At 38.9% G+C, this 26783-nt stretch overlaps 1 protein-coding gene across 1 annotated transcript in view; it reads right to left on the reverse strand.

The window, feature by feature from the left end:
• The window catches only part of ATP6AP1 (ATPase H+ transporting accessory protein 1), a 47907-nt gene extending 26359 nt beyond the window's left edge, over window positions 1–21548 (reverse strand). The window contains exons 1-6 of the mRNA XM_027679170.1: window positions 21346–21548; window positions 17599–17725; window positions 17427–17495; window positions 10545–10738; window positions 9479–9522; window positions 4556–4641 (exon numbers count right to left, since the gene is read on the reverse strand). Coding sequence (XP_027534971.1) covers window positions 4556–4641; window positions 9479–9522; window positions 10545–10738; window positions 17427–17495; window positions 17599–17725; window positions 21346–21458 — 633 coding nt within the window. The 5' untranslated portion in view covers window positions 21459–21548. The remainder of the gene's footprint in view (window positions 1–4555; window positions 4642–9478; window positions 9523–10544; window positions 10739–17426; window positions 17496–17598; window positions 17726–21345) is intronic.
• Between the last annotated feature and the right edge of the window lie 5235 nt (window positions 21549–26783).

Raw genomic sequence — 26783 nt, forward strand, 5'->3', positions numbered from 1 at the left:
CTCTCACTGTCACCCCAACTCAGCCACACCTAGAAGGCAAAGCATTTCAGAACAAGAGTCATAAGTCTTGGCACTTGCTTTGTTGGAGGAAGGCGGCTCTTTTATGAGATGATGGGAGGAATCATGAACTGCTTAGTGAAACCATTTCAAGCAGGTCATAAAGTAGTTTCTCTTTCAGAGTCTTAATTCTGCCTTCCAGCTTCAAATCATAGAATCACAGAATAGCTTGGGTTGAAAGATACCTTAAAGATCATGTAGTTCCAATCCCCTGCCGTTGGCAGGGACATCTTCCACTAGACCAGGTTACTCAGAGCCCCATTCAACCTGACCTTGAACACTTCCAGGGATGTGGCATCCACAACTTCTCTGGGCAACCTCTTAAAGTGCCTTACTACCCTCACAGTAAAGAATTTCTTCCTAATATCTAATCTAAACATACTCTCTTTAAGTTTAAAGCCATTCTGCTTTGTCCTATCACTACATGCCCTTGTAAAAAGTCCCTCTCCAGATTTCTTTTAGGCTCCCTTCAGGTACTGAAAGGCTGCAATTATTTCACCCTGAAGCTTTCCCTTCTCCAGGCTGAACAATCCCAATTCACTCAGCCTTTCCTCATAGGAGAGGTGCTCTAGCCCTCCAATCATGCTGAAATTGGAACAGAACAAGAGCCAGCCTGAACAAATCTCCATCATGCACTGGAGTAATGAACTGATAATTATGATAGCCCAAAGGCATCTGTGTCTGCACTGACTAAACCAAGCAGCTCTTTCTCATCAAATCAGAAAAGAGGCTCAATCATAGGGGAGTTTTGCTTCCTGTCTCATTAATTCACTTTCTGTGAAGTCAATATCAGTCTGGAACCTTTTCCAACATATGCATTTCTCACGTTTATTTTTCTCTGCTTGAGGCAACGGAAGAACAAATGAACATAATGTGATGAGGCTTTTAAGCCATTAACTGCCCAACAGCAAGGAGGTAGAGCTTCTGGGAGAGAAGCGTCTCAAAAATGCCCATTTTTGGGAGCTTCATCGTATAAAATTAATTTAAGCGACTAGAAGGAGCTGTCCTTTTATTTCTTTTAAAGTGTAATACCTAAAGCTGATCTCCTTCATCACTGAGAATAAGGCAACTTCGTAAATGCAAATCTTTCATACCGAATGACTGCTACCGATTTGCAAATGCACTAAGTAATCTAAACTCTTTCTCAATATGATTAAAGCCTTTTACTTCTCATATATATTGATCTTGGCTATCACTATGGAGCTTCTAGATCATACAATAGAAACTTTATAGCTTAAGTGAAGGGAGTCAAGTACTTTTGCTTATGGTTATTAAACAGTTCTTATATTTCATGGTTCAAGCACAGCCAAGACATGCAATACATGCTAAGAAAAGTACAGACTGATGAACCCTCAAAGATACATTATGCTGCCTTTTCTAGCTCTGTACAGAAGTACCTTGAGTGCAGTAAAATAACTTAAAGTTGTCATGAGGGGAAAAAAATGTTTCAAATGGTTTTATATAGCATTGAATTTTATACAATTAAGAAAAGTTTAAATTGTTAATTTTTAAAAAATGTAGAACATCTTAAAAGACATTGATTTAATTATTTAGAAGTGCTTCAGTTGCTCGAACTGTTACTTTAATTTAGAAAGCCTTTGAAATATGTAGAGATTTAAAATTCAACAAACTTTTAAAATCTATCAAAAAATTCCTTCTCTTAACTCTATTCTTTCATTAATTAAAAATATTTTTCATTCCAATTGTTCTAAATGCAATTTTCAGCTAAGAATGCCCATGTGCCTTTGGTTTCAAACAGTAAAGAGCCACAATAATTAAGTAATTTTAATTTCTATTTTGGATCTTTGTTAAAGAAAACAAAACAAAACAAACTCAGAGAAAAAAATATTTTATGACCTTTGCAAGAACAGGCAGGCAACTCAGGAAGAGTACAAGGATGTCATTAGGTCACATAGAGAGAAAATTAGAAAGGCAAAAACTCAGCTAGAACTCAATCTGGCAACTGCTGCGAAAGATAATAAAAAGTGTTTTTATAAATATATTAACAACAAAAGGAGAGCCAAGGAAAATCTCCAGCCTTTATTGGATGCAGGGGAAAGGGGGGAATGTTGTAACCAAGGATGAGGAAAAGACTGAGGTACTTAATGCTTTCTTTGCCTCAGTCTTTAAAAGAAAGACCAGTTATCCTCAGGGCAACCTGCCCCCTGAACTCGTAGACAGGAACTGGGAACAGAATAGAATGCCTGTAATCCAAGAGGAAGTAGTGACCTGCTGTGTCACTTGGACACTCACAAGTCTACAGTACCAGATGGGATTCACCTGAGGGTATTGAGGGAGCTGGTGGAAGAGCTCGCCAAGCCACTTTCCATCATTTACCAGCAGTCCTGGCAAACCAGGGAGGTCCCAGATGACTGGAGGTTGGCCAGTGTCACATCCATCTAGAAGGGTTGGCAGGAGTATCAAGGGAACTACAGGTCTGTCAGCCTGACCTCAGTGCCAGGGAAGGTTATGGACACAGATTATCTTGAGCGCAATCACATGGCGCGTACAGGAGCACAAGGGGATCAGGCCCAGCCAGCACAGGTTTAAGAAAAGCAGGTCCTGCTTGACCAACCTGATCCCCTTTTATGACCAAGTGACCCACACAGCAGATGAGAGAAAGGCTGTGGATGTTGTCTACATGGACTTCAGTAAAGCCTTTGATACTGTCTCCCACAGCATTCTCTTGGAGAATCTGACAGCCCATGGCTTGGAGAGGAGCAATCTTCACTGGCTTAAAACCTGACTGGACAGCTGGGCCCAGAGAATCGTGGTGAATGGTGCTACATCTATTGGGGTTCCCCAGGGCTCAGTGTTGGGCCAGTCCTGTTTAACTTCTTTATCAATTATCTGGACAAGGGAATTGACAGCACGCTCAGTAAGTTTGCAGGTAGCACCAAGCTGGGCCAGAATGTTGATCTGCTGGAGGGTGGGAAGGGTCTGCAGGTGGATGGGGACAGGCTGGATTGATCGGCTGAGGTCAACTGTAGGAGATTCAACAAGGCAAAGTGCTGAATCCTGCACCTGAGTCAAAACAATCCCATGCACCACTACAGGCTTGGAGCAGAGTGGTTGGAAAGTGGTCCAGCAGAAAAGGACCTCAGAGTGCTGGTTGACATTCAGATGAACATGAGCCCAGGTGGCCAAGAAGGCCAAAGGCATCCTGGGCTGTATCAGAAATAGTGTGGCCAGCAGGACCAGGGCAGTGATCGTTCCCCTGTACTCAGCACTAGTAAGGTCACACCTCGAGTGCTGTGTCCAGTTCTGGGTCCCTTATGACAAGAAAGACATTGAGGTGCTGGAGCAAGTCTAGAGAAGGGCAACAAAGCTGGTGAAGGGTCTAGAGAGCAATTCATATGAGGAGCAGATGGAGTTGTTCAGCCTGGAGAGGAGACTCAGGGGGGACCTTCTCTCTCTAGAACTATCCGAAAGGAGGTTGTGGCCAGGTGGGTGTTGATCTCTTCTCCCAGGTAACTAGTGACAGGATGACAGGAAATGGTCTCAAGCTGCACCAGGGGACGTTCAGGTTGCACATCAGGAAGAATTTCTTCACTGAAAGGATTGTCAAACATTGAAACAGGCTGCCCAGGGAGGTGGTGGAATCATCATCCCTGGAAGTGTGGAAGAAACTGGATGTGGCGCTTAGTGCTATGGTTTAGTTGATAGGATGGTGTTCAGTCAAAGGTGATCGGTCAAATGATCTTAGAAATCCTTTCCAACCCTGATGATTCTATGATTGTGTTACCATATCAGGAGCTCAGATGTGTTAGCACTGGAACAGATGGATGTGTTTCTTTCAAAGTTGCATTTTTTAGGATTCAGCACATCCCTTGTATGTTTCTCTTTATAATGGCAATTGGATTCTGTTTTCCTCAAGGCAGGACTGTCTTCCATTTAATCACATTAAAATTAAAAATTGAATATTTTTTGATTGCAACCTGAATGTCATACAAAAAGGTAACTCTTCATAAATAACTATTCTGCATTGCTACTTACTGTTAACATGATATGATGTGATCTATAAATGATGTTCTGATTATTAGCAGACTTTACCTTGCAGTTGTAAATACTAAGTACTGACTAAAAGGAATGAAACCAATTAATTTAAAAATGGATACATTACTAGCCTTAAATTAATTAATAATACCGTTTTTACTGACCAGCCACTCCAGGAAGCTTGATAAGGTTCCATGCAGAACTCACTATGAAACCATTAGACTTAAATGGAGAAAAAACCCCTTAATTTACAGTTCCTAAAAACAATAATAAGTTCTAAAGACAATGGCAGATTTATGGTCTCCTAGAACAGTAAAACTTCTATAGTTAGGGGATATAGCTATTGTACATGAAAATTCGTGTAATATTTTCTGGTCAAAACCTCATGTAATACAGATTGCTTTCCTGTGTAATCTTGAAAATCATCTACAGCATTTCTCCGTAAACATTAAGTTGTTGAATGATAAAAATCTGACAGTTCTAGGCACTGAAGATTACTCACCCTTGAAGGTCTCACTGCAGTATAAATTACTGAAAAATGAATCCCTCGTTCCTGCAGATCCATGGTCACTCTTCTGATTATTTTGTCTGTAAATAGAAATATGCATAATTTAACAAACTCTGTAAGATGAGAAAGCTAAAATCTTACAGTAGTTGGAGAAGTAATGAGCTAGATGTTTAAGCTTATTTGGTCTATTTAAGCAATTTAAGTGCTCATACCATTTATAGGTCAATAGGTAAAAATGGGATGACGTTCATTGTCTTGACAAATGAAAAATTTCAGTGAAATAATACCAAAAAAATACATTACAACAGTGCAGAAAAAGGAGTGATTTTGAAACTGAAAAGTAAGTATCACAGAAACAGTACCCAAAAGTTTGAACTTTGGGCAATTGAAAACAAGAGCAGAAGAAATCACTTAAGAGATGAGAGTGGGATGCATATACTGTTAGTCAAGGGACCAATTAATAAATAAATAATAAAGTTTAAGAAGTATTATTCTGTGAATTACAAAGTATACAGAACCTATCTCTGAGAAACAATACTCAAAATACAGTGCTTAGTGTGGAGTATGATATGCATAATATTGGCAGCAATATTTCTTTTGGCTTCAGTGGATTTAAAGCCTGATTCTGCACCCTTAGTAGGATACAGAAAATTTTGCTGTTGACTGCAGTGGAGGCCAAAGGAGAAATACAGTGGAATATTTCTGGAAAAGGAAGGAGAAGTCTAGTAAGGAAGAGAGGACCTTTCAAAGAAGTCAATTATGCCTCTACAGAAGATCCTCCTTTAGTTCTGAAACTACAGGCAGTTGCAACAAATACTTAAAACGAGTAAGTATTTTCAAGGTCTATGCAGAAATATTAACATCTGCTTATGATAAGGAGCATAATAGTTGTAAATCGTGAACCATTATTAGTCTTGTTATTTGGACTGCTAGAGAAACAAGCAAGCAGACTCACTTTTACTGTTTCAGTGCCTTCCCACTTTTCATTCATGTACCAGCCTGGTGAATGGATATTTTATGGCCTGGACACACAGATTTCTCAGGTTTTGAGGTTACATTTTACAGAAATTGTGTTTTATTTTCACGTACTGGAAATGGAGCTTATATTATTATCCTCTTTAATCTCTTCTATTTACCCTAATTACGGTCTCCTGGCTGAGTAAAATGTTTAGCTTCTGTAAGAATGCAAATGCATTGGTTTTTCTGCAGGTTTTAACCAAACTGATTGCCTCATATCAGTCAAGAATCATAGCTATGTAAATTTTCCTTCTAAAAATTATTGTTAAAAGGATCTACAATAAGAAATATGCTTATTAATCAGAAAAACAACTGCTTAACTACTACTAATGTAATTATATTGGTTGTGGAGATCTAAGGCATTACATAACATAGATTCATAGTTTTTGGAAATGCTCATCAGATTCATAGATTTTGGAAATTCTCATCAGTCTCAGCCAAAATTTGCAGAAGAAAAAAATAATACTTATAAAAATGCATAGATTGACTTTGTTTTTTTTCTTTCATTAAAGAAATCAATTGCTTTCTGCAATAACATGTTATTTGCATTTCACTTCAGAAAGGAGCTACATGTAACTATAGTTACCAGTAGCATCTATAACTCTTGCCTTTGGGAAGATTCTAGAGGCAATTCCTTCATTCAGAGAAGCTTTTGTGAACAGAGTCGATATAGATCTTTGTCTGTGATCAGAACTCTACCTTGCTCATGAAGTATTTTCAAATTCTCCAAGGAAAAGGGCCCAGATTGTCCACCATACTTTAAAGCCCCTAAATTATATGCCTACATGAGAACAGTAGTGCAGATTTTGCACTTGGCCATGCAAAGTGGCACATCTTCCCTGATCCACACATCTTTTTCCCAATTAACAGTTAGCTGACACTAACCCAAGAATTGGGTTAACAGGTCACTTGTTAACTTTGCTTTTCCAAAGCAAAGTGGCCTGAGACAACAGTGGCATGAGTAGACAGTGTGCCCTGGCCTCCAAAAGGGCCAGCTGTGTCCTGGGTGCATCAGGCAAAGCATTGCCAGCTGGTCAAGAGAGGTGATTGTCCTGCTCTGCTCTGCACTGGGGCGCCCTCACCTTGCATATTGTGTGCAGTTAAGCTAGACATTAAGCTATTAGAGAGTGTCCAAAAGAGGCCAATGAAGATGGTGAAGGGCCTTGAGCAGAAGCTGCTTGAGAAGTGGCTGAGGGCACTTGGTTTGTTCAGCCTGGAGAAGCGGAGACTGAGGAGAGACCTTGCTGCAATCTTCAACATCCTCACAAGGGGAAATGGAGGGGCAGGCACTGATCTCTTCACTCTCGTGACCAGTGACAGGACTGGAGGAAACGGCATGAAACTGAGCCGTTCAGGTTGGAAGATTTAGGTTGGATATCAGGAAAAGGTTTTTCACCCAGAGGCTAGTTGGATACTTGAACAGGCTCCCCAGAAAAGTTGGTCACAGCACCAAGCCTGACAGAGTTCAAGAAGAGTTTGGACAATGCTCTCAGGCACGTGGGGCTGTCCTGTGCAGGGCCAGCAGTTGGACTCGATGATCCTTGTGGGTCCCTTCCAACTCAGCATATTCTATGATATGGGAAGCTTATTCTGCAGTCTGTCCAGCTGATGACAGAAATGTCCCATAAAGAAAAAGCCAATGTTTAGCCAAGGCCAACATTAAGCCAAGGCTTAATTAAGCCAAGGCTTAATGTTCTGGGGACAAGAAAAGAGAACAAAATAACTCCTCTGCCATTCAGAGATGGAAATTCAACTGCTTGTTTGAGTATAAAACCCATTCATTTTGGAGTACTGCAAAAACATAGAAAAGGACTCACCAATGATTTCAGTACTAAGGTACTTTTTTTCTTCATTTCAAATCTCCTTCTGATTTTACACCCCCAGTTCTAAACAGAAACAGTCATTGGCACCAATAACACTGTTTAATTATCAGCCCACTACACTACACTGTGTATCCCCAAAACTACCATGTCAGTGATTTGCAGACCTTATAACTCAATCCCTAATTTAGAGTTGTAAGTGAAAGCCCTGCAAAAAAATGAGATGCCTCTCAGTGCCTCTTTGGTGTATGGCACCTCTTTTTCAACCAGATGCTAGGGAAGAAAAAGGTTTTTTTATAGTGTCATATGGAAGGATTCAACTCTAACAAGTAGTATTTAATAACCGCAATTCTGATAAAAGACTTTGATATCAAAGGCAATGAACTGTTTTACAAAGATTAGAAAAACATTTCCTATTCATGCAGACACCCTCTGTTGAGATCAAGGCCTTGGAACTGCTGGATGAGCCTGGCATCTTCAGCTCCCAGTGTGCAAGATGAGAAACAAGGAGGCAGTCCAAGCTGCATGGAGACACAGGGTTCCTACTCAGAGCACGAACAAAGGCCCATGCCTGAAGCAGAGAGGAATTATCACTACATTTCAGGTCACAGAGCCGTATCCAGTTTGGTGGATTTTGAATCAGACACTGTAGTGGTTTGAACCAGGTTTTCCCCCTGAAGCTAAAAGTGGTAACCCCCGAGGGGGTGGTGACCCTTGGGGTTTGACCCAATCAGTGCTCCTGCAAAATATAAACATATCTCTAGACCGGAAAAGAAGAAGTTGTACTTGTTGTTTGAAGAAGTAGTAGCCATGTTGTTGTAGAGCCACGAGGAGCCGGGGCAAAAGCCCTGGGGGCTCTGCCCCCCCCAGCCCCGGTTGGGGGGGTTATGGGGACTCGGAACAGTGTTAAACTGGGCTGAGTGCCTGTAGCTAAGAGCTGGGGGAGTTTCTCTCCAGTAAGCAGCAGTAGGAGACACTAAGAGAAGCGGCAGAGCAGCAGTGGACGGAGAAAAAGCGGCGGCACAGAGCCAAGAGATAAGAACTGAAGAAGCAACAAACAAGTATGCAGCAACACAGAGAGAACTCCTGCAAGGAAAGAGAGAAAAGAGCCAACAGCAGAGAGCAGGATTAAGCCCTGCAGAGAGAGAGTTTCGGGGTAAGAACTAACAACCAAAACTTCCCCCAAACTCCTTTGAGACCCCTCTGAGGAGGAGGGAGATGGAAGAGCCTCAGAGTGTTACAACACTGCTGAGAGAGGAGCAAGAAGCTCAGGCCTCCTGAGAGCTAAGCCAGGATGGCCAAAGGTATGTGTGTGGAGGGGGTGACCTTGGGGCCCCCCCCCCCCTTGCTGCAGCTTCAGAGAAGCTGGCAGCCATCTTGAGGCAGAGCACAGAAGCTCTATAAAGGGGCTTGATTTTCCCCTGAAGATACCAGACCGTCACGAAGGCTTCTGCACTTCGTTGATATGAGCGTGGTGGAGCAACCTTTGTCTGGGGTAACGCAGCCCACGGAAAAACCCTTCGTTTGCATCGAGGGGCCGAGAGAGACTTGGAGACTCCCTCGTGTGTATTGGCAAAAGTCCAACGACTGCTGCTTCATGAAAGACACAGAGAGACTGCTGCTCTAGAGAGACCTGCTACTCAGAGACTGGAAGGGGTCTTTTCTTCTTCTTCTCTCCTGGACTTTTATTTGGAGGGAGAAGAGATTTGGCCCATTGTAAATATTATATGTCATGGTAGAAATAGAGTTAAGATTGTATGTAATGTATTATACTATTTATTTATGTGTACAGTCACTGTAATATAATTCCCTTCCCCCCATATTGAGTCTAGTGTTTTTTGTCTGGAAAACCCATCTCTCACATTGGGTTGAGATGAGGGAATCAGGAATTGGATTTTGGGCTCTAAAACCATGACAGACACTCAGTATTTCAACACTATGATAAGTACTACAGATGGGGGGGAGTAAAATCTTTAAATAGTAAAAAGCAAAGACCAAGAACTGGAGTACACCATCAGCTCCAGTGACAACACAGACTTAAATGATGAAATGTTGGTTATATCTTGGTCATATTACTTACCATTTTCAGCAACTGCTTCTAGGGTGGAAATCTCTTTTAAACCACTACAGAAAGAGTGGGAGAAAAATAATTAAAAATCTTTTCTAGGAAAAACAATGAGAACCACAAATGTATGAAGACACTGATTAGTAAAAGCATTACTGTCAGTGTCAGTCCCTCCATCATGCTCTCATCTCCTAATGACCCTTTTCTTCTGCAAAGCCATTAGAAGTACAAGGACCATATCTTCAGCTGATTCCTTAAACCCCTCAAACTTCCTAAGCTACTGATGTTATTTCAATCAATCTTCGAGCAGCTTTCTTTTCATTTGGCATTGGCCCCTTGTCTACCATTAGTACAAGAGCTCCTTAAAAAAAAGTATCATGCCTCTTTTTGTGCAGTTATGTGACAGCTAGAATTGCATTTCTTTCGGACACAGATATATGCACCTTACATTGATGTGTGTGTCATGATGTACAAATGCCCAAGTTAAAAGGCTGGGAAGAAGAAAGAGCAGGAGCAGCTGCGCAACTATGCCTTATATTTTCTAATTATACATTCACCTGAAGGAACAGTCTCACTCTCCATCTGTTAGATCACAGTCCTCATAGGGCTGGAAACATGAAGAATTATAGCCCATCTCTTCCTTCCAGAGTGATGAAAATCAGTCTCTATTCATATTAGCTTCAGGTTTGTCTGTATGATTAGTTGCTTGCTTATCCTGTCAGGTTTTTTTGGCCCCTGGTATGCCTTCTAGCAATTAATTCTGCAGGTTAATCATGTGTTGAGTAAAATAATTGAGCCTTTCTGCTAAAGGTGTGTTGCCATTTAGTTTTATCAGCTGTCCCTTTGTTCTCATATAATGAGTCAGACAAAATAGAAATGCCTGACTACCTTGCTCAACATAATTCATCTATTACACCTGGTAAGCTCATCAGGGGGCTTTGAAAAACACTGAATTCACCCTTGTAAGAGCCCTGTAAGCTTCTATTCTGTTTTTTGAATTTCCTGAATACAACTGATGTTTTCAAAAGCTCTAAAATTCATGCACACATGTGGGTCAATTCTGTTTGTGATAAGCTCCTACCTGACAAGTGGTTGTAGTTGAACCACCAGTAAGTTTCCTTCGGATGCATTCACTTCCAGTTGAGACACATTGAGATTAGTTACATTTGTTAACTTCCAATCTCCTGACTCCTGAAGAAAGCTCAGAAGATACCTGGTAGCCTCACAGTCAACAGCTGGCAAAACTAAAGATGAAGGAGAAGACTGAAGAATTTCCTGTAATAAATTTATGAACAGTTTATTTACTTGCTTAATATTTAGTTGCTTAATAATTACACACAAACCTTCTTTTTTTTTTAAGTATCCTTAATTTAATATTCAAGGTGAGGAACCACCATGGTAAACATCACGTGAATTCTCATCAGCCTGATGCTGGCTGCAGCCTGCTTCTGGAAAGGGGCAGTGGAGAGACACTTGTGTTGCTCTTATTCCTGAACATTCTTGCAGCAAGCTTAAAGTGCTCAGTAACACCATCTTCTTACTTGTCCTTTCCACACGTGTGATGTAAGAGATGATGTAGAAGTTCTCAAGCTAAGAGTGTACTGGAGATGAGTGTACAGGTTTTGAACGCTCACACGACCCTCTAACTAAATGCCCTCATGAGTGACAAGGAACAATGTCAAACATCTCCAGTTCCAGCAGCTCTGTTCAGTAGAGTCATACTTTGCATAATGAACACTGTACATCCTAGTGGTACAGCACATGGTACAGACAAGTGCCTAATTTGTAACTACTAATTAACAAAAGCTACATATTTCAGGATGTACAGAGCCTCCAGACACAAAAACAAACAAAGCTCATGTCATGTACTTTCTACTTGAAGTAGAAAAGTAGCTTTGTTTGTTTATAAAGCTCAGGCTGAATTGGTTCAGATGATAAAGCATCAGGGTATCCATCAGCTTATTTACAATTCTCATATCTGAGTTTCTGAGTGAAATGAATTGAAAAATATTCTCATTCTGTAAATTTGAAACCCTCATAGTCAAAAAAAAACTTTTTCAAAGATTTTTCTTGATAATAAAATTAAATATTTGGGGAAACAAAATACAAGATGAAGACTTGAAAATTATCAAAATTAATGTACCCCAGCTTTAATGTTGTGGTAGGTTGACCCTGGCCTGATGCCAGATGCCAACCAAAGCTGCTTTGTCACTGCTCTCTTCAACTATACAAGGAAGAGAAAATAAAAGGCTCATGGGTCAGGAAGAGGTCACTCACTAACTACTGTCATAAGAAAAACAGACTTGGAGAAATTAATTACAACTTGTTAACTTTGCTTTCCCATTTTCTACATTTAAGTCTAGACTAAGTCTGTCACTTAATCCAACATTCAGATATTCATGTTGTTACAGACTCTTTCTCTCCCTCTGATGCAAGTGTTGTAGTGTTGCTAACACTTTCCTCCTACTGTTCTTTTTTCCTTTTTGTCTCTGGCTGCCTACCACTTTTTTGACCTGCTTTGGTTCTTTCTAATTGTTCACATGTTTTCCTTCCTAGGAAAAGGCTAGTTATTTTCACATTTCTATAGATGATCATAAGAGAGAATTATGCATTATTGTCTGACTTGCCAGACTGATAAATAAAAAACTGCAGAAATTGAAATAGAGCAGAAAGCACTGATCTTGTTCACAAGTCTTTGAGTAGTAATTTTAGCACCACCTGGAAGGAAAAGATGAATTTTGTTTTGTTTACAGATATGAATTTAGGGCTGAAATTCTGAGCATTTCAATGATTTTATTTTATTTTCAATATTTTAATCCCTTGTCCCATAGTAGCAGCCAGAATGACAGCAGTCACTTTTTCCAAGGATATATATTAAGCAGATTATTCATATATTGTAGAATAAGATATAAAATGCATCATTACTGAGTAATAACTGAATTGTGCCTCTGCTCCTAACCAATCCTACACTGCCACCTGCCTCAGCATCCAGCCATTGGTATTCAACTGTTTTCCATCTGAAGGGTAGAAACAGCTGGATATCAATTCCTTAGCCTCAGTCATTCTAATCACACACAGCTTGTTAGTCCATCTTGACATTTGGCAACAGTGCACTTTTCTCTTCAATACCCCTATGTTGCTTTACACATTTTAGGATTTCAGTTACTATGCTTGTTCAAAATATGAGAACTCCAAAAGAGGGTGGAGAATGAAGAGGACTACTGAGAAACACCTGATTTTTCATTGTGCTAAAGAAAAGAAGTACAGCCACACAGCAGCTAGGAACAGGAGAGGGAGGGGGAGATGGAGAGGGAGAGACGGAGAGGGGAAAAAGGAAAGGGAAAGGGAATAGGAAAGGGAAAGGGAAAGGGAAAAACCTCCTATTGACCTGTTGGATTGACAGCAGAACTTCCTACACTAAATGCAGTATCTATAACCTGTCTATGGGCAGCTTACTCTGATTATGAGCACATTTACTTTCTTTAGTGTCCCTTCAAGCAATCTCCTTAGTGAAATAACAAGAAACATCACTCTTGGATGATATATACCACTGTTCAGGGTTTTTTGAAGGTAGGTTTGGGACGGCTGTCCACATTTCTAGCCATCCTGAAGTAGCTGCATTAGGATAAATCTGTGCCCAGACTTACTTGCCCTTACTTCAGTGTTATAACTGCATTGATGTTACACCTAAGCCATTTGAAGCCTGAATGGAGTAAATTTAGGTCTATCACTAAGAACTTATTGTTAAAATCTTTGTTAAAAACTTATGCATTTGTCTATAAAAGATCATGTAGGCCTACTCATGGTTCTGAATTAGTTCGTTTGGCATCAAAGTTGATAGACAGTCCTATAATAAAAAATATTAGTTGGGAAAAAGATTCCTGTTTGAACTGCAGAAACATCTGGAAACCTATGTTTGAAGCAGGCAGGTTCTTCCATGTAAAAGAAATAATTTGATTATTTTTTTTAACTGTATGTCATTTGAAATATTAAAGTATTGTATTTATTTTCTACAGCATTGGTCAGTGGGTTATCTGTAAAAAAGAAAAATCTATTCAAACAGATTATCAAGGACATTTGTTTCTACACATAGTGATAACTGCAAAGAAAGTTATAATTGTTTAATTTTAACTTTCCAATTACTATTTATCTTACAAACTCTTACACTGTAGGTGTATCCTTCAAATGTATGCATAAAGATATACATTATGATTTTAATGAAAACTGGTCTGATGTTCTGCTAATAAAGTGTATTGCAAATACAGGAAGTACTGTTGAACAAACCTCCATACTACTATGCTGTATAGTGGGAAACATGAAATGAGATTTTTTTTTTCCAAGGGTTACAGAACGATCCAAGGAACTAGAGAGAAGAAAACCTGAAGTCCAAGAAAGGGAGGAAGTATTCCAAAGAATTAAATACAGACTATAACAACAAGGAAGGATTATACTGGGGAAAAGCTTGACATGGCTTTTGCAAAAAGTTTTGCCTCACAATTCTGCTGAAAATCTCCAAAGGAGTCAATAGTCATGCACACTAGGAAGCTCTAACTGGCACAGTCCACTTGGATCCACAAAAGGCATTTGGCAGTCTTGAAGCAATGACTGTTAAAGAAATGAAGCTGCTTTGGCGAGAGAGAGGCAGTCTTCACAGGAAGGTAGGTAAAGGATAAGTAAAGATACAGCAAGCAAGGGGTAGAAAAAATATGTGTTACTGCACTCGAGTCTGTTCTGTTCCATGTGTTCATAAACTATATGGTAAAATGATATAAATATTGAGCTAATGAAATCTACTCATTATGCTGAATTATTCAAGGCAAGGGCTGACTGATGAACTACAGAAGCAACTTCTGGTACAGCCTCTCGGGCAACAGAATGATTGATAAGATTCAATGTAAACTGATTTTAGCGGAGCGCAGGGTGAGAAGAAAACAAACCTAATTTTATCTACACAATAGTAGGTAACAGAACTGGGTGTCACCCTTCAGTAATGAAACCTTGAGAGTTACAACAGTTCTTTGAAAATGGCAATTCAGAGGCTGATAGTGATCAGAATTGGAAAAATCAAATATTAGTAATGTTTTAGAACAGGCTAGAGAACAAAACATCATGTCACAAAATAAATCTATGACGAACTTTTATCTTGATTATTATGCAGTTCTGCATGTTTCCTTGTCAAAAAATAATATAATAAAACTAAAAGAAATGAAATAAGGAAGATCAAAACTATACTAGGACCTCTGTATCACATGTGACTAAATAGCACTTCTCAGTCTATGACCACTGAGTGAGGATAAGATGGAGTTATAGGACCACGAATGGCAATGACTTAAAATCATAATTATCCTGTTGCACAGCTGGCCACTAATTGGAATTTGCTACCATACATTGTAGTTCTAAGGAGCTGAGCATTATCTAGGGAAAACCAAAGCTAATATTAAAGAAAAACAGTTTGTAGGGTAGGTGACTGCTTGACAAAGAAGTTCCCCAAATGCTAATCTTTGTATTTTATTATTTAATTTAAAAGTTGTTTGGAAGTTCAAGATAAATGATCTACCTATAAGATTCCTTTTGTATTAACTGGAAATATAATTCTTTTATAGCATACAAACCCACTGATACCAAAAGCTCAAAACAGCTGCTAATGTAGCTGAACAAATCTAATATCTGAAAATGTCTCTGAGGTTTACAAGCTTATATCTCTTTTACAAATAACACTTTCTTATTGCAGTACACATGCTGCTACATGCACATATACATTCTAAATGAAATCTCCAGTTTAGGTTTATGAATACAATTGCAGTTCTGTAGTTCAAAAGGAGAATACTTGAGAGACATGGAACTTCTGTTGTAGCTTAACAGATCACTTGTATAATGTAGACTGTGAAGGTAAAAAAAATTGTGATTATGCAATATCAAAGATTCTAATTTCCTCAGTAAGAAAACTCAGACGTGACCTTCATTTTGTCCTGGGTTGTGTGAATATTATAACAATTTTTCATAGCAAGATTAAGAAAGGATTTCTTACCCAAAGTATCTCAAATTAAGTGCAACTAATACAATAGCAACTGAGCAAACTTTTCTAAACTCTGTTACATCCAATATGGAACTGGATGATTGTAAAGATCCTTTTCTGGACCTAAAAACTAAACCCTATGCAATAAAAACTAAACTCAATGCAATAGATACTGACAAAACTCTGTATGGGCACCTAGGTGAAAAAGAAATATGCAATTTATACATCTCATTTTCTCTCACTCATGTTACAGCACCTCACCTCCCCCAGGCTATGCTAGAAAAGCATCAAGATTAAAAAGTCCAACAGAACAAATCTAGGAAGTGCTGGAGTTAAGGTGAGCAATTTGTCAAAAAAAAAACCTTTCCAGTTTTAAAGAAGCCACAATGAGAAAAAATTTCTTAGCTCTAAGACAGAGAGGGGACAGAGGCAAGGTTAGAAAGCAAACAGTAGCTGACATTTATTGACTGTTGAAAACTTGGGTTTAAATCTTTGCTCTGCCAGAGACAGACCACAGATTTACTTCAACATGGTCTTTTGTTTATCTGAGGACCTCCTCACCAGCTCTCAGTAAGTCTCCAATCCACTCAGCATACTGCCTGACTTCTAAACCCGTTAGTCTCTGGACTCATCTCTAGCCTTTAGAGCCTCTAATCTCTATCTACAGTACTGATGGAGTCCTGATTACAAGGCAAAAGAAGAAATTTTTATATACTTTGATACCCCTTCTCTTAAACATCCAAGGCCTACTTAAATAAGACCACCACATCATTAGGAACTTGCAATGCCACCCATTGCAATGCATTTCACACAGCTTCTGAAGTTAAACCAGTTTTGCAGTCAGACAGCAACAAAAATTTGCTCCAGACACAGCCTTGCAGAGATGTTAAACCCAGAGAAAATAAGGCATACCAGAGAAGTACCAGTGCATCTGCCTGCGGACACAATCACCGATCCTTACACTGATTATGACTCCTATTCATTCCTCAGAAAACCCATGTATGTACTCTGAATAGTTGTTTTTTTGTTCCAGCATCAGTGTTAAAATGCTGTTATGTGGCAAAGAGATAAAGATCTCCAGTTTCAGCCATGCAAGGAAGATGTGAGATTCCTAGTATAGATGTAGAGATAGGTAATGTGTGAATATTTATGTATTTAATTACACATAGTGCTTGCTGTGTAATGCTTGGGAATTTACACTTCTTTGTGTGCTCTAATACCATTTACATTAGCTCTGTTCATCCTGCACTGCCTCCAGGAATATCTTTATCACTTCCATGTGTGAACATTTTGTCTAATTACACTTTGATAAACTGTCATATAAGTACAATCATAGATGCTGTGCCCAAAATCTGTAAACCTTCTCAGTGAGGACAGAAGTTGAAGTTGCTGACTGACTCAGGAGCACTCCATTTTAAATTATGTGCCTGGAGTTTATTTCAAATTAATCAAGTAGTATTATATTTATTATAGTATCTATTGATATCTTAATTCAAATATGAAACAGTTAACTCCCTGCATGAGCTTCAATTGCTATGAAAATAAAATAGGTATTAAATTCTGAAAGGAATAAATGATTGATTCCTATAACTTCTTTTCTTCCTGTGGCTTCAAAATAGAATTCTGGGGTCTCAGTCTTGAAGTTTATATTGTTTTTTACAATAGAAAATTGCAGCATGTTTAAGAACAATTTTGTCAGTTATGATGAATTCTGAAAACTTTATCTTTAGAAATAAAAGAGCTACAAAGTACTCATCTGCAAACTCAGTTGATTTCCTTTAATATATCTGCTTAAACTGCAAAAATCTCAATAAATAATTTAAATAGAAAAACTTCTGCAATTCAGTTCCATTTTCCCAATTATTATCTGTTTGCATCTTTCTTACTTGTTTTTTTCTTTTAATTTTAAATACCGCATATAAAGAAATAAAAGAGAGAAATGCTTGCCTGAACATTTTCAAACGGATTCTTGTTGCCATAGGATTCACTGAGGTATGTGAAATCATCTACACTAAGCTGAAAAACAAAGAGAGTAGGTTGGTGAGAAGGAGCCATGGCATTTCATTTAGGTAGACTTGTACTCAGCATTGGTGAGAGAAAAGGAATTGATGTCACATACCCTATCTTGCAGAAACAAGACGAGGTTTCTGGAGTTCTGGGTAAAAAGAGATTGCAAGAGTACTGTCAGCTCCTGTGCTGAGACAACGTGCCCTTCATGCATAGCAGTGTCTGGATTCCACTGTGATCTACAAAAGAATAATTTTTTTCTGTAAAATTTCCTACCAATGATGATACCTCTTCTTTCTTTAAATATGCAGCAGCAGATAACGATATCCTCATTTTTAGATTAAGTTTACAGTTCAGTTTACTTTCATTCTACTCAACAGAAAAAACACTTGCCCATTTATTTCTGTATCTGACTGATTGTGTTAAAGCAGGAATGAATTTCATCCAACAGGGTAATGTCTTTCTCTATTTTCTTGTTTGTGTGCAACAGCACAGTTGCATCTTTCCAAAAAAAGTTAGTTACTAAGTGGAAAGAAGAAGAATATGTTGAAAACCTTCAGAGAGAATTCTCAGAGGCAATCTGAACTCCCAAAACACTTGCCAGCAGGTATGTTGCTGGTCAAGAAGAGTAGAACTCAGACTAGACCACAAGTTGTCATAAACTAGTACTTTTTAATAAAAGCTTTTGTTATGTAGAAATGTCTCTTCAGTGTTATTGTAAACATGTTCTCTCTTAAGGTTTTCACGACGAAGGAACCATTCTGCAGAAGCCACTCAGAAAAGCCACCTTTCCAGCACCAGAAGCTCTTCTGAACGGAATGGTTCAAGACACCAAGAAAAGCTCACAATTCTTTTGCCACCTTGCTAGTTGGGAAAAGAGATCAACCTGCCTACAACCTCTATCAGATAGTTGTAGAGAGCGATAAGGTCTCTCATCAGCCCCCTTTTCTCCAGGATAAACAACCCCAGCTCTGTCAGCCAGTCCTCGTAAGACTTGTGCTCCAGCCTCTTCACCATTTTTGTTGCCCAGTCAGTATGTTTTACTGGCTGGTTTACTGTGAATTGCAGGGTGAAACAGAGATATGTGACTGCCACAGATTGTGGATACACTGATGGTGTGCCTTACTGAATGCAATCAACCAGTCCATCCCTTTGAACTCTTCACCTCAAGTGATCAGCAAGAGATCAGTAAGCAATGACATGGGGTGAAATGGGCAGTTGGCCAACACACATATTGATTGCTATTATTGATTGCTCGCACAAAATTTTATGTCCCAATATGCAACAGCCTTGTGCAGTCACCCACACAGCAGGTGCATCAGACTCACCACCACAGAACCATCCAAAGATGACAAGCATCTTTGCTAATGTAGGTGGTCTCCTGCAAATAAGTTTAAGGAAACTTAAAGCAAAGTATTAATTTTTCTATATAAGCATAGCATAAATGAAGGCAGTAATATATTTTCAATTACTATAGGCAAAAATCATTCCCAAAACAAACACATGAGGGGGCAATTGCAAGACCTAATTTTAATGAATTTATTTCCTCAAACTCCCTGTCTTATCTATGGAGGGAGAGAAATTCTTTTGAATATTGGTTCAAAAGGCTAAATCAAATTTCTTCTGTCTATCATATGCAACAAGAATTTCTCAATCTCTCCTGCTTTGAAAAGCAACCAGAGAATATTAGTTAAAAGGCCAATTTTAGGTAAAGGCAAATTTTTCATGCCAAGGTTATTTGGAGAATATCCAGTGATACATTAGTATTTCTTTGTGAAAAGTACAACATTGTGACCTACTGAGTTATTCCCAAGTTGAATGGAGAAAGATTGTTGTTTTTTAAAAATCACTTTTCTCCAAGTAGAGATCTGCATTTTTTTTTATAGAGGGAAGAGGTATTTGATTTACTAATGTCTCTGTAAGGACTGATATCACACTTCCCTTATGCTTTGTGCACTACATGTGTTTGTCAGCTGCAGGTTTCATCTCTAACATTATCTTTAATAGCATGATTATAGTACAATAATAATGCATAAAAGAGACTTTGAAGTGTTACATTTCATAATACAGCTGAGATATGGCTTTAAAAACTCTGACTATTTCTAAATAAGAACAAAATGTAGTATGCTTCAACTATTCAATATCAAATCCTAACAGATAATGTGGCAAAGGGTGATGGAATAGATCAGTGAATCTCAACTTCTATTGATCAATGAAGCATTAAACTTTTAAACTAGTGGGACATGTTCCTAAAAAGTAAATAGAAATCCATTGATAATTGCTGCACTTCTGTAGTTAACTTTCCTAAAATTCTTAATAGTAGTTTCCAGATTTCATGGGCCTGTAGATCCCACACTGCAAACCTTGCATCACTGCAAAGTACCAAGATGTAAAGCACAGAGTTAAGGGTTAGCAACCAAAAGTTGCTGTTAGAGTTAATTTATTTTAGAAATAAATAAATGAATAAATATATAAACCTTCTTTTCAGTTGCTTCATTGACCTTCACTAGAACTAATTTCAGCTCCACAAGAACTTCTCCTTTCAACATGCAAATGTTGTGGCAGGAGGAACATTTCTTCCAGAAAATTTTCTATTTCTGAAAACATGAAACTGGCTTAACCAGTCCACTATCCTGATTTTCTTACTCTAGATCTGTATAAACCAGAACAATCTGCAGTAGAACAAGCCAATAATTGCATCTCGATGGAAAGTTTGCTTTTATGACCATGAGGGAGTAACTGATAAGATTTTGTTTATATTGACAATAGGTGTGTTGCTTATAGAAACTAGGAAGTAGGACAAAGGATCTTTTCTTAGATGCTTAGGATCACTTTTATGCTAAGAAGAGCTCTTTCCAACACGTATTTTGTTTTTAAATACAAAGGTTTATTACTCATACATATGCCCATCTTATATAGGGGTGAATCACTAAGTATTTTGAATATAAAAAAAACCCTTGATGTTGAGATATCCATTTATTTTTTTCAGGAAAAAAAAGTCAAAGCTACCAAATCAAACTTTTTCAAAATTTTCAGATTTCTATATGCAGTGGTCCCCGCAGGGAACAGAGTTTCAGGTTTTGGAAATGCATAATAGATGAGTAGACATATGTCAAAGTCAGTAAATAAGTGGCCCATAGTCTTCTGACAACTTTACATATCCAGTATCAACCTGAACTTGCCCAAGTTGCCATATTTCTGGAAATCCTTAGTAATTACACAAAATCCTTAAAGTCTGCATGAATAAAATTCCTGGTTGGAAAAAGAGGGGTCTATATCCAGTTCTTTTAAGACAGTTTCACTCTTATTTCATAAATTATACACAAACCCCTGAATTTCATGTGTCTCTTTGGATCTGTCAAGACTGCAGTTGTTTCTAACAACTGGTACATATACGTTCAGCAGTGTATTCAAAAAACTGTATTAAAAAGAACATTAAAGTGAAAAGTCAGAGTTCAGGAGTTAGGAAATGCAAGGATTAAGGTTGCCTACACAGTTTTTGGTCAGCTCCTTTTTGTGACACTGCCTTATGGCGTGACTTTGAGTCACGATGTCTTCAACAGTCATGAGACAGACATCTCAAGGATGCCTTAGGGTGAATAAAGCACATCTACTTCAGATTTTTAGACCATGGATTTTATTTACTTCTTTCTGCCCGGTTTAGAACACTAAAATTATAAAAAAAAATGGGTAAAATGATCTACTGGGTTGTTTGATGGCCAAGAGGGAGATTTATTTATCGGAAAATTTTATTGCCATGAGCTGATTTACCAGAATCGATGCTACACAATATATAATTCTGCGCGCACACACACAGAGCAATAGCATAAGCAGGAATGCATTCTATTAGATTTCTTACCTCTGAGTTGACCAAAGCAGCATCGGCACATGGTCCACTGACAGAGACATTTTGAACAGCATAGCAAGGGTGCACAGCAGCGAGGCTGGAGCAGTACAGTAGAGCTGTGCCATGGCTCCAGGCAAGTGCACACGGAACTGGCCAGCCACAAAAGAAAAGTCTGAGCGTGTGCACAGCTGCACTTCCCGGTTGGGTTGCTGTTATCCAGATTCAGCCAGGCTGCTGGGTGACGTAGCTCTCTAACAGCAGGGGGAATTTTCAAAACATGAACTTCCTTCACTTGAACTTAGGAGTTACACATATTTTTAATACTCTTGGGTTTGGGATTTAAGCAGCTCGTAAAACTCTCTGCAGTAAAAGCATAGACTGTTGCCTCTAATGCAAGGGAGAGTCATAAGTCCAAACTCCTGTCCTACACAGGCTGATAAGAAAGTTGTGCAACTTCAAAATGGAGTTTATAGAAAGTTTTCTCCACTGCATAAAATGTATCCTGCAGAACTTCTCTCTTCTTCCCCTGTTACATATTATCATGTCCCTCAGCTTAGTTCTTTCACATGTATTGAGAGCTGGTGTCACACATTTGGGTGTTGACAGGTTTGAAATCTGCAACAAATCTACCCATTGCAGATTCCAGCAAGAAGCAGGAGAGAGAGAAAATGTTCAGTGTATCCACTGAAATATGGAATTGTTAAGCTATCTTTTGCATGGAGGATGCTATCCCAGAAATCAAAAATATCTAAGTCAGGGGCAAATTATAATCACTTCAGAAACTGACATGAGTTCAGTATTTCACAAGTCTCATGCATGATCAAAATAGTCACGGAGAATTCCTTCATGCCAGGAAGCAAATTCCTCTGGCACACATTTTTGTGCCTGCCAAACACTGAGCTGTTTCTACACCCCGTGACTACATTAGGCAGCAGCAGTCTTGACACGTGTTAGGTACTGGGCACTTCACCATCAGAACAGGATGTTAGAGACCATACACAAAAGAAATTCTGAGGTTTGTTAAAACAAGTTGTGATAAGGGAAAAATAAGGAACCACAATGAAAATTGTACAAGAACTCACAAACAGATATCAGAAGACATGCACGTCTGGATCTGAGCACACATAACTGGATCACTTAAATCCACTTGCCTTAGCCCAAAGCATACTGTTATAGTAAGGTTGTCTAATATAAGGCAATTTGTTCATCAATTCAATCTGAAATCAAATTTCTGGGACAAAAATAAAAATTTTGAGGGAAGCAATAAACCAAACTTCTACATGTTCCTTTTCTTTTCCATATTGATAACACAAAATTTAGCTCTTTAACTGCACTTTTCTCTCTTTTTCCTCCTCTGAGATACATTAGAAATCCTACCTCTTCCCTTTAACAAGCTAGTGTTTGTTCCCCAATAGTCACATCATGTGACTGAGAGTATAATCTAAACGATTCTTGAACTCTGGCAGGCTTGGTACTACGACCACTTCCTTCCACTGGGAGCCTGTTCCAGTACCCAACCACCCTCTGGGGGAAGAACTTCTTTCTAATATCCAACCTAAACCATCCCTGTCACAACTTCAGGCCATTCCCTCAGGTTCTGTCACTGGTCACCACAGAGAAGAGATCAGTGCCTGCCCCTCCTCCTCCCCTCACAAGGAAGTTGTGACTGCAATGAGGTCTCCCCGCAGTCTCCTCCAGGTTGAACAGACCAAGTGACCTCAGCTGCTCCTCACACGGCTTCCCCTCAAGGCCCTTCACCATCTTCGTTGCCCTCCTCTGGACACTCTCTAATACCTTAATATCTTTCTTATACTGCAGAGACCAAAACTGTGTACTGGGTCTGTACAAAACATTTCTGGGCAACAAGTAGAAGAACAAGACCATGTAGTTTCTACCCTGCTTCCTGTTCCTCCCCAATACCATGGCAACACAAACCACAGGACCTCCATCCAATTTCTGTATATGCTCTAATCACTGTGGGCCTCATCATCACATACTGAGCTTTGGATTTTCTTCACTGTTTTATGCTTCCAACATGGACAGTTGGTGGGTATACTTTCCGTATTCTACCTTATAAAAACAGTCTTAAAACCTGTTGAAACAAAACTAGATTGTTTACTCTCAGATTACCACATTACTTATGAACAAACTTTTAACCAAAACCAAACTGACTTCCTTTTTAGTATTTCTCCACAAACCACAGTTTAGGAACAATTGAAGTGAATAAAGCTTTGAAAAAAAGCAATGAAGAGAACCTATTGAGTGAAATTTTAATTTGCCTCCCTTGGTAAATTTAGCTCATAAATGTATCTGCTTATATTTTCTCCTTTTTTTTTTACTCCTAAAGGGTTTTTTTTGCTAAACAATAAGAAAAAATATACCTATTGCAAAGATATTTTAAAAAATATTACTTTCGTTCATTTAATAGCAATTAGATGATCACAGTGGATCTTTTATCTGTGAGCAGGAATCTAAACCCACTTTTGATTACTGTAAAAAATCTGGATTCAAAAAGAAGTGTGAATGATGAAGGTAAGTCCTGTAAGCCAGACTATAAGGGATGACTCTTGTTACAAGGACAATTGACAGTACAAGATAAGCCAGAGAACTGTGCATACACAGGTGACAAAAGTAAGTCCCATCCATTTTGCATGCAAATTTGATCCTTAAGCAATAGATTTGGGAGCTAACATGATACTACAGCAGCATATTAAAGAACTTCTGGTGAGGCCACATCTCGAGTACTGTGTCCAGTTCTGGGTCCCTCAGTTCAGGAAGGATATTGAGGTGCTGAAGCAGGTCCAGAGAAGAGCAACAAAGCTGGTGAAGGGACTGGAGCAAAAGTCCTATGAGGAGAGGTTGAGGGAGCTCGCGTTGTTTAGCCTGGAAAAGAGGAGGCTCAGGGGAGACCTCATCACTCTACAACTCCCTGAAAGGAGGTTGTAGCCAGGTGGGGGTTGGTCTCTTCTCCCAGGCAGCTATCAGTAAGACAAGAGGGCATGGTCTTAAGCTGTGCCAGGGGAGATTTAGGTTAGATATTAGGAAGAAATTCTTTACAGAGAGAGTAATCAGGCATTGGAATGGGCTGCCCAGGGAAGTGGTGGATTCTCCATCCCTGGAGGTTTTTAAGATGAGACTGGATGTGGCACTTAGTGCCATGGTCTGGTAACCATGGTGATGTTGGATCAAGGGTTGGACTTGATGATCTCAGAGGTCCCTTCCAACACAGCTGATTCTATGATTCTATGATTCTTCTCTCAGCTCAGATAATACACATATTCAAATTTAGGCTCTTTAAAAAAATAAATAATATTTAAAAGAATCCATGATTTGGATGATTTTTTGTTTTTAATCTCAGTTACTATTAGTATAATTTCCTATTGAAAAAGTATTTTCTATATGCCAAATAGGAGTCAGCAACTTTGTGCTACCCTGACATATTTAATTTATAATCCTGCTTTATCACTGTTTACAATAATTTTATTATCTAAGAAGGCAACTAATATTTTGTTCATTAGGACATCTTTTTAGGGCAAGGAGCTGGGGGAAACAATTACTCTGAGTTCTTCTTCCTTTGAGACATAAATAGGGAGATTTACATCCTGGAAAAAGCATGGATTTTCCTCTTGGAGTGGGAAGGCAAAATGCATGTGTTTCCTTGCAAATTACCATATTACTCACTTCTGCATGTGGGAAGACAGCTAGAATTTTCCCTCTGAAAATGGATTGCCAGTGGTGTTGGAGGTGGGTCAAAGGCAAATTTTGCTCCATGTTCCAAAACTCTTGCTCACAAGAGTCCTGTGAGGAAAGCAGTAGGTGTTGATGGGCCTCATGTCTCTGCTAGTGCAGAAGGAGCAATACAGGCCTTATGGGCCAATCCCCTTTACCTGGGAGTGAGAGTCTTTGTCCAGGAAAGAACTGAATCAAACACAGCATCTTTCATCAGCCTTTCAGGAGGGTTTCAGGAGTGTGAATTCCTCCTGAGCTTAACCTCTGAGCTATGATTTAAGAGACTTAATAAGCTTATCACTTCAGCCACTTATCAGAAGTGAATGGAGAAGGTTAGAATTTCACCTCTCCTTTGAAAAGGCACTGACACTTTACAGTCATTTGTTCTCATTATCCTGGAAGTATCTATGCTCCAAAGCAGAGGCCTTTGGATCCTAAAACCATATTCTGAGTAACTCTCTGAAATTCAAGCAAAGATGATCAGCTGTGCTTGTAAAGAATTTGATCAGTTCTATTAGAAATTGTCAGGTCTGACCTTTTATCTGAATAGTTTTCTTTTCCTGATAAAATGCAATGACTACTCCTAGAACTGTAGTATCTTTACTCTTCCTCTGATCTTTTCAGTCAGCTTTCCCAGTATTCTCCATTGTCTGATACAGAGAACACTTTCATTCTTCATACTTGTCCAGTACCATTTTAATATCATACATAATCTACACAAACAGGGGAAGCAATTCAGTAACTATGGGAGAAAAGTTTCAAATTAATTCCTTTTCAAACGCAATACAATTATAAATGCTACGGACAAAAAGTGGTAAAAAAATCATTGGTTTTAAATTCAGTAACAATATCAATAAAGCATTTATAATGATCCAAATTAACAATTAAAGACAACTAATGTGAAGGATTTTATAGTGATTTCAATTATGATACATTTTTTAAAAAGCTATACTATTGTAATTATGTTGGCTTTACTTGGCTTTGCCCTAGCAAGAGAACTCAGATATCTGATGTATTGAAAATACTTTTCCATTTTGCAACAGCTCTCTTTCCATACATTGTATCCTCCAAAACTTTCAATCTCTATGCTTTCAAAAGCCATTTTTGAAACTGATTTGAAGGACATTAGTATTCACTTTATACAGGCAGATACTTATTTTGCAGACAGCCATGTCCCAAATATTAGTCAAGTATCCAATTCACTATAATTACAAACAAATTTTAACTATTTACACAAGAGCTTTTACAGTGTGATTAAATGGCACTGCCATTGTTAGGAACTACCAAATGCTGGTGATGAATGGAGTTACATCCACTTGGTAGACAATCACAAGAGCTGTTCCCCAAGCCTCAGCACTGTGATCAGTCCTGTTTAATGTCTTTATTGATGATCTGGATGAGGGATTGAGGGCACCCTCAGTCAGTTTGCAAACAACACCAAGTTGGATGGCAGTGTTGATCTGCTGGAGGGTAGGAGGGCTCTGAAGATGGATTTGGACAGACTGGATCAATGGGCCAAGGCCAACTGCAGGAGAATTAACAAGACATAGTGCCAGGTCCTGCACTTGGGTCACAACAACCCCCATGCAAAGCTACAGGCTTGGGGAAGAGTGGCTGGAAAGAAGCCCAGTGGAAAAAGACCTGAGCATGCTGGTTGACAGTGGACTAAACATGAGCCAGCAGTGTGTCCAGGTGGCCAAGAAGGCCAAAGGCATCCTGGC

The sequence above is a fragment of the Neopelma chrysocephalum genome, unplaced genomic scaffold (assembly GCF_003984885.1).
Source record: "Neopelma chrysocephalum unplaced genomic scaffold, ASM398488v2 Primary Assembly neopelma1_45, whole genome shotgun sequence".
NCBI lineage: Eukaryota > Metazoa > Chordata > Aves > Passeriformes > Pipridae > Neopelma > Neopelma chrysocephalum.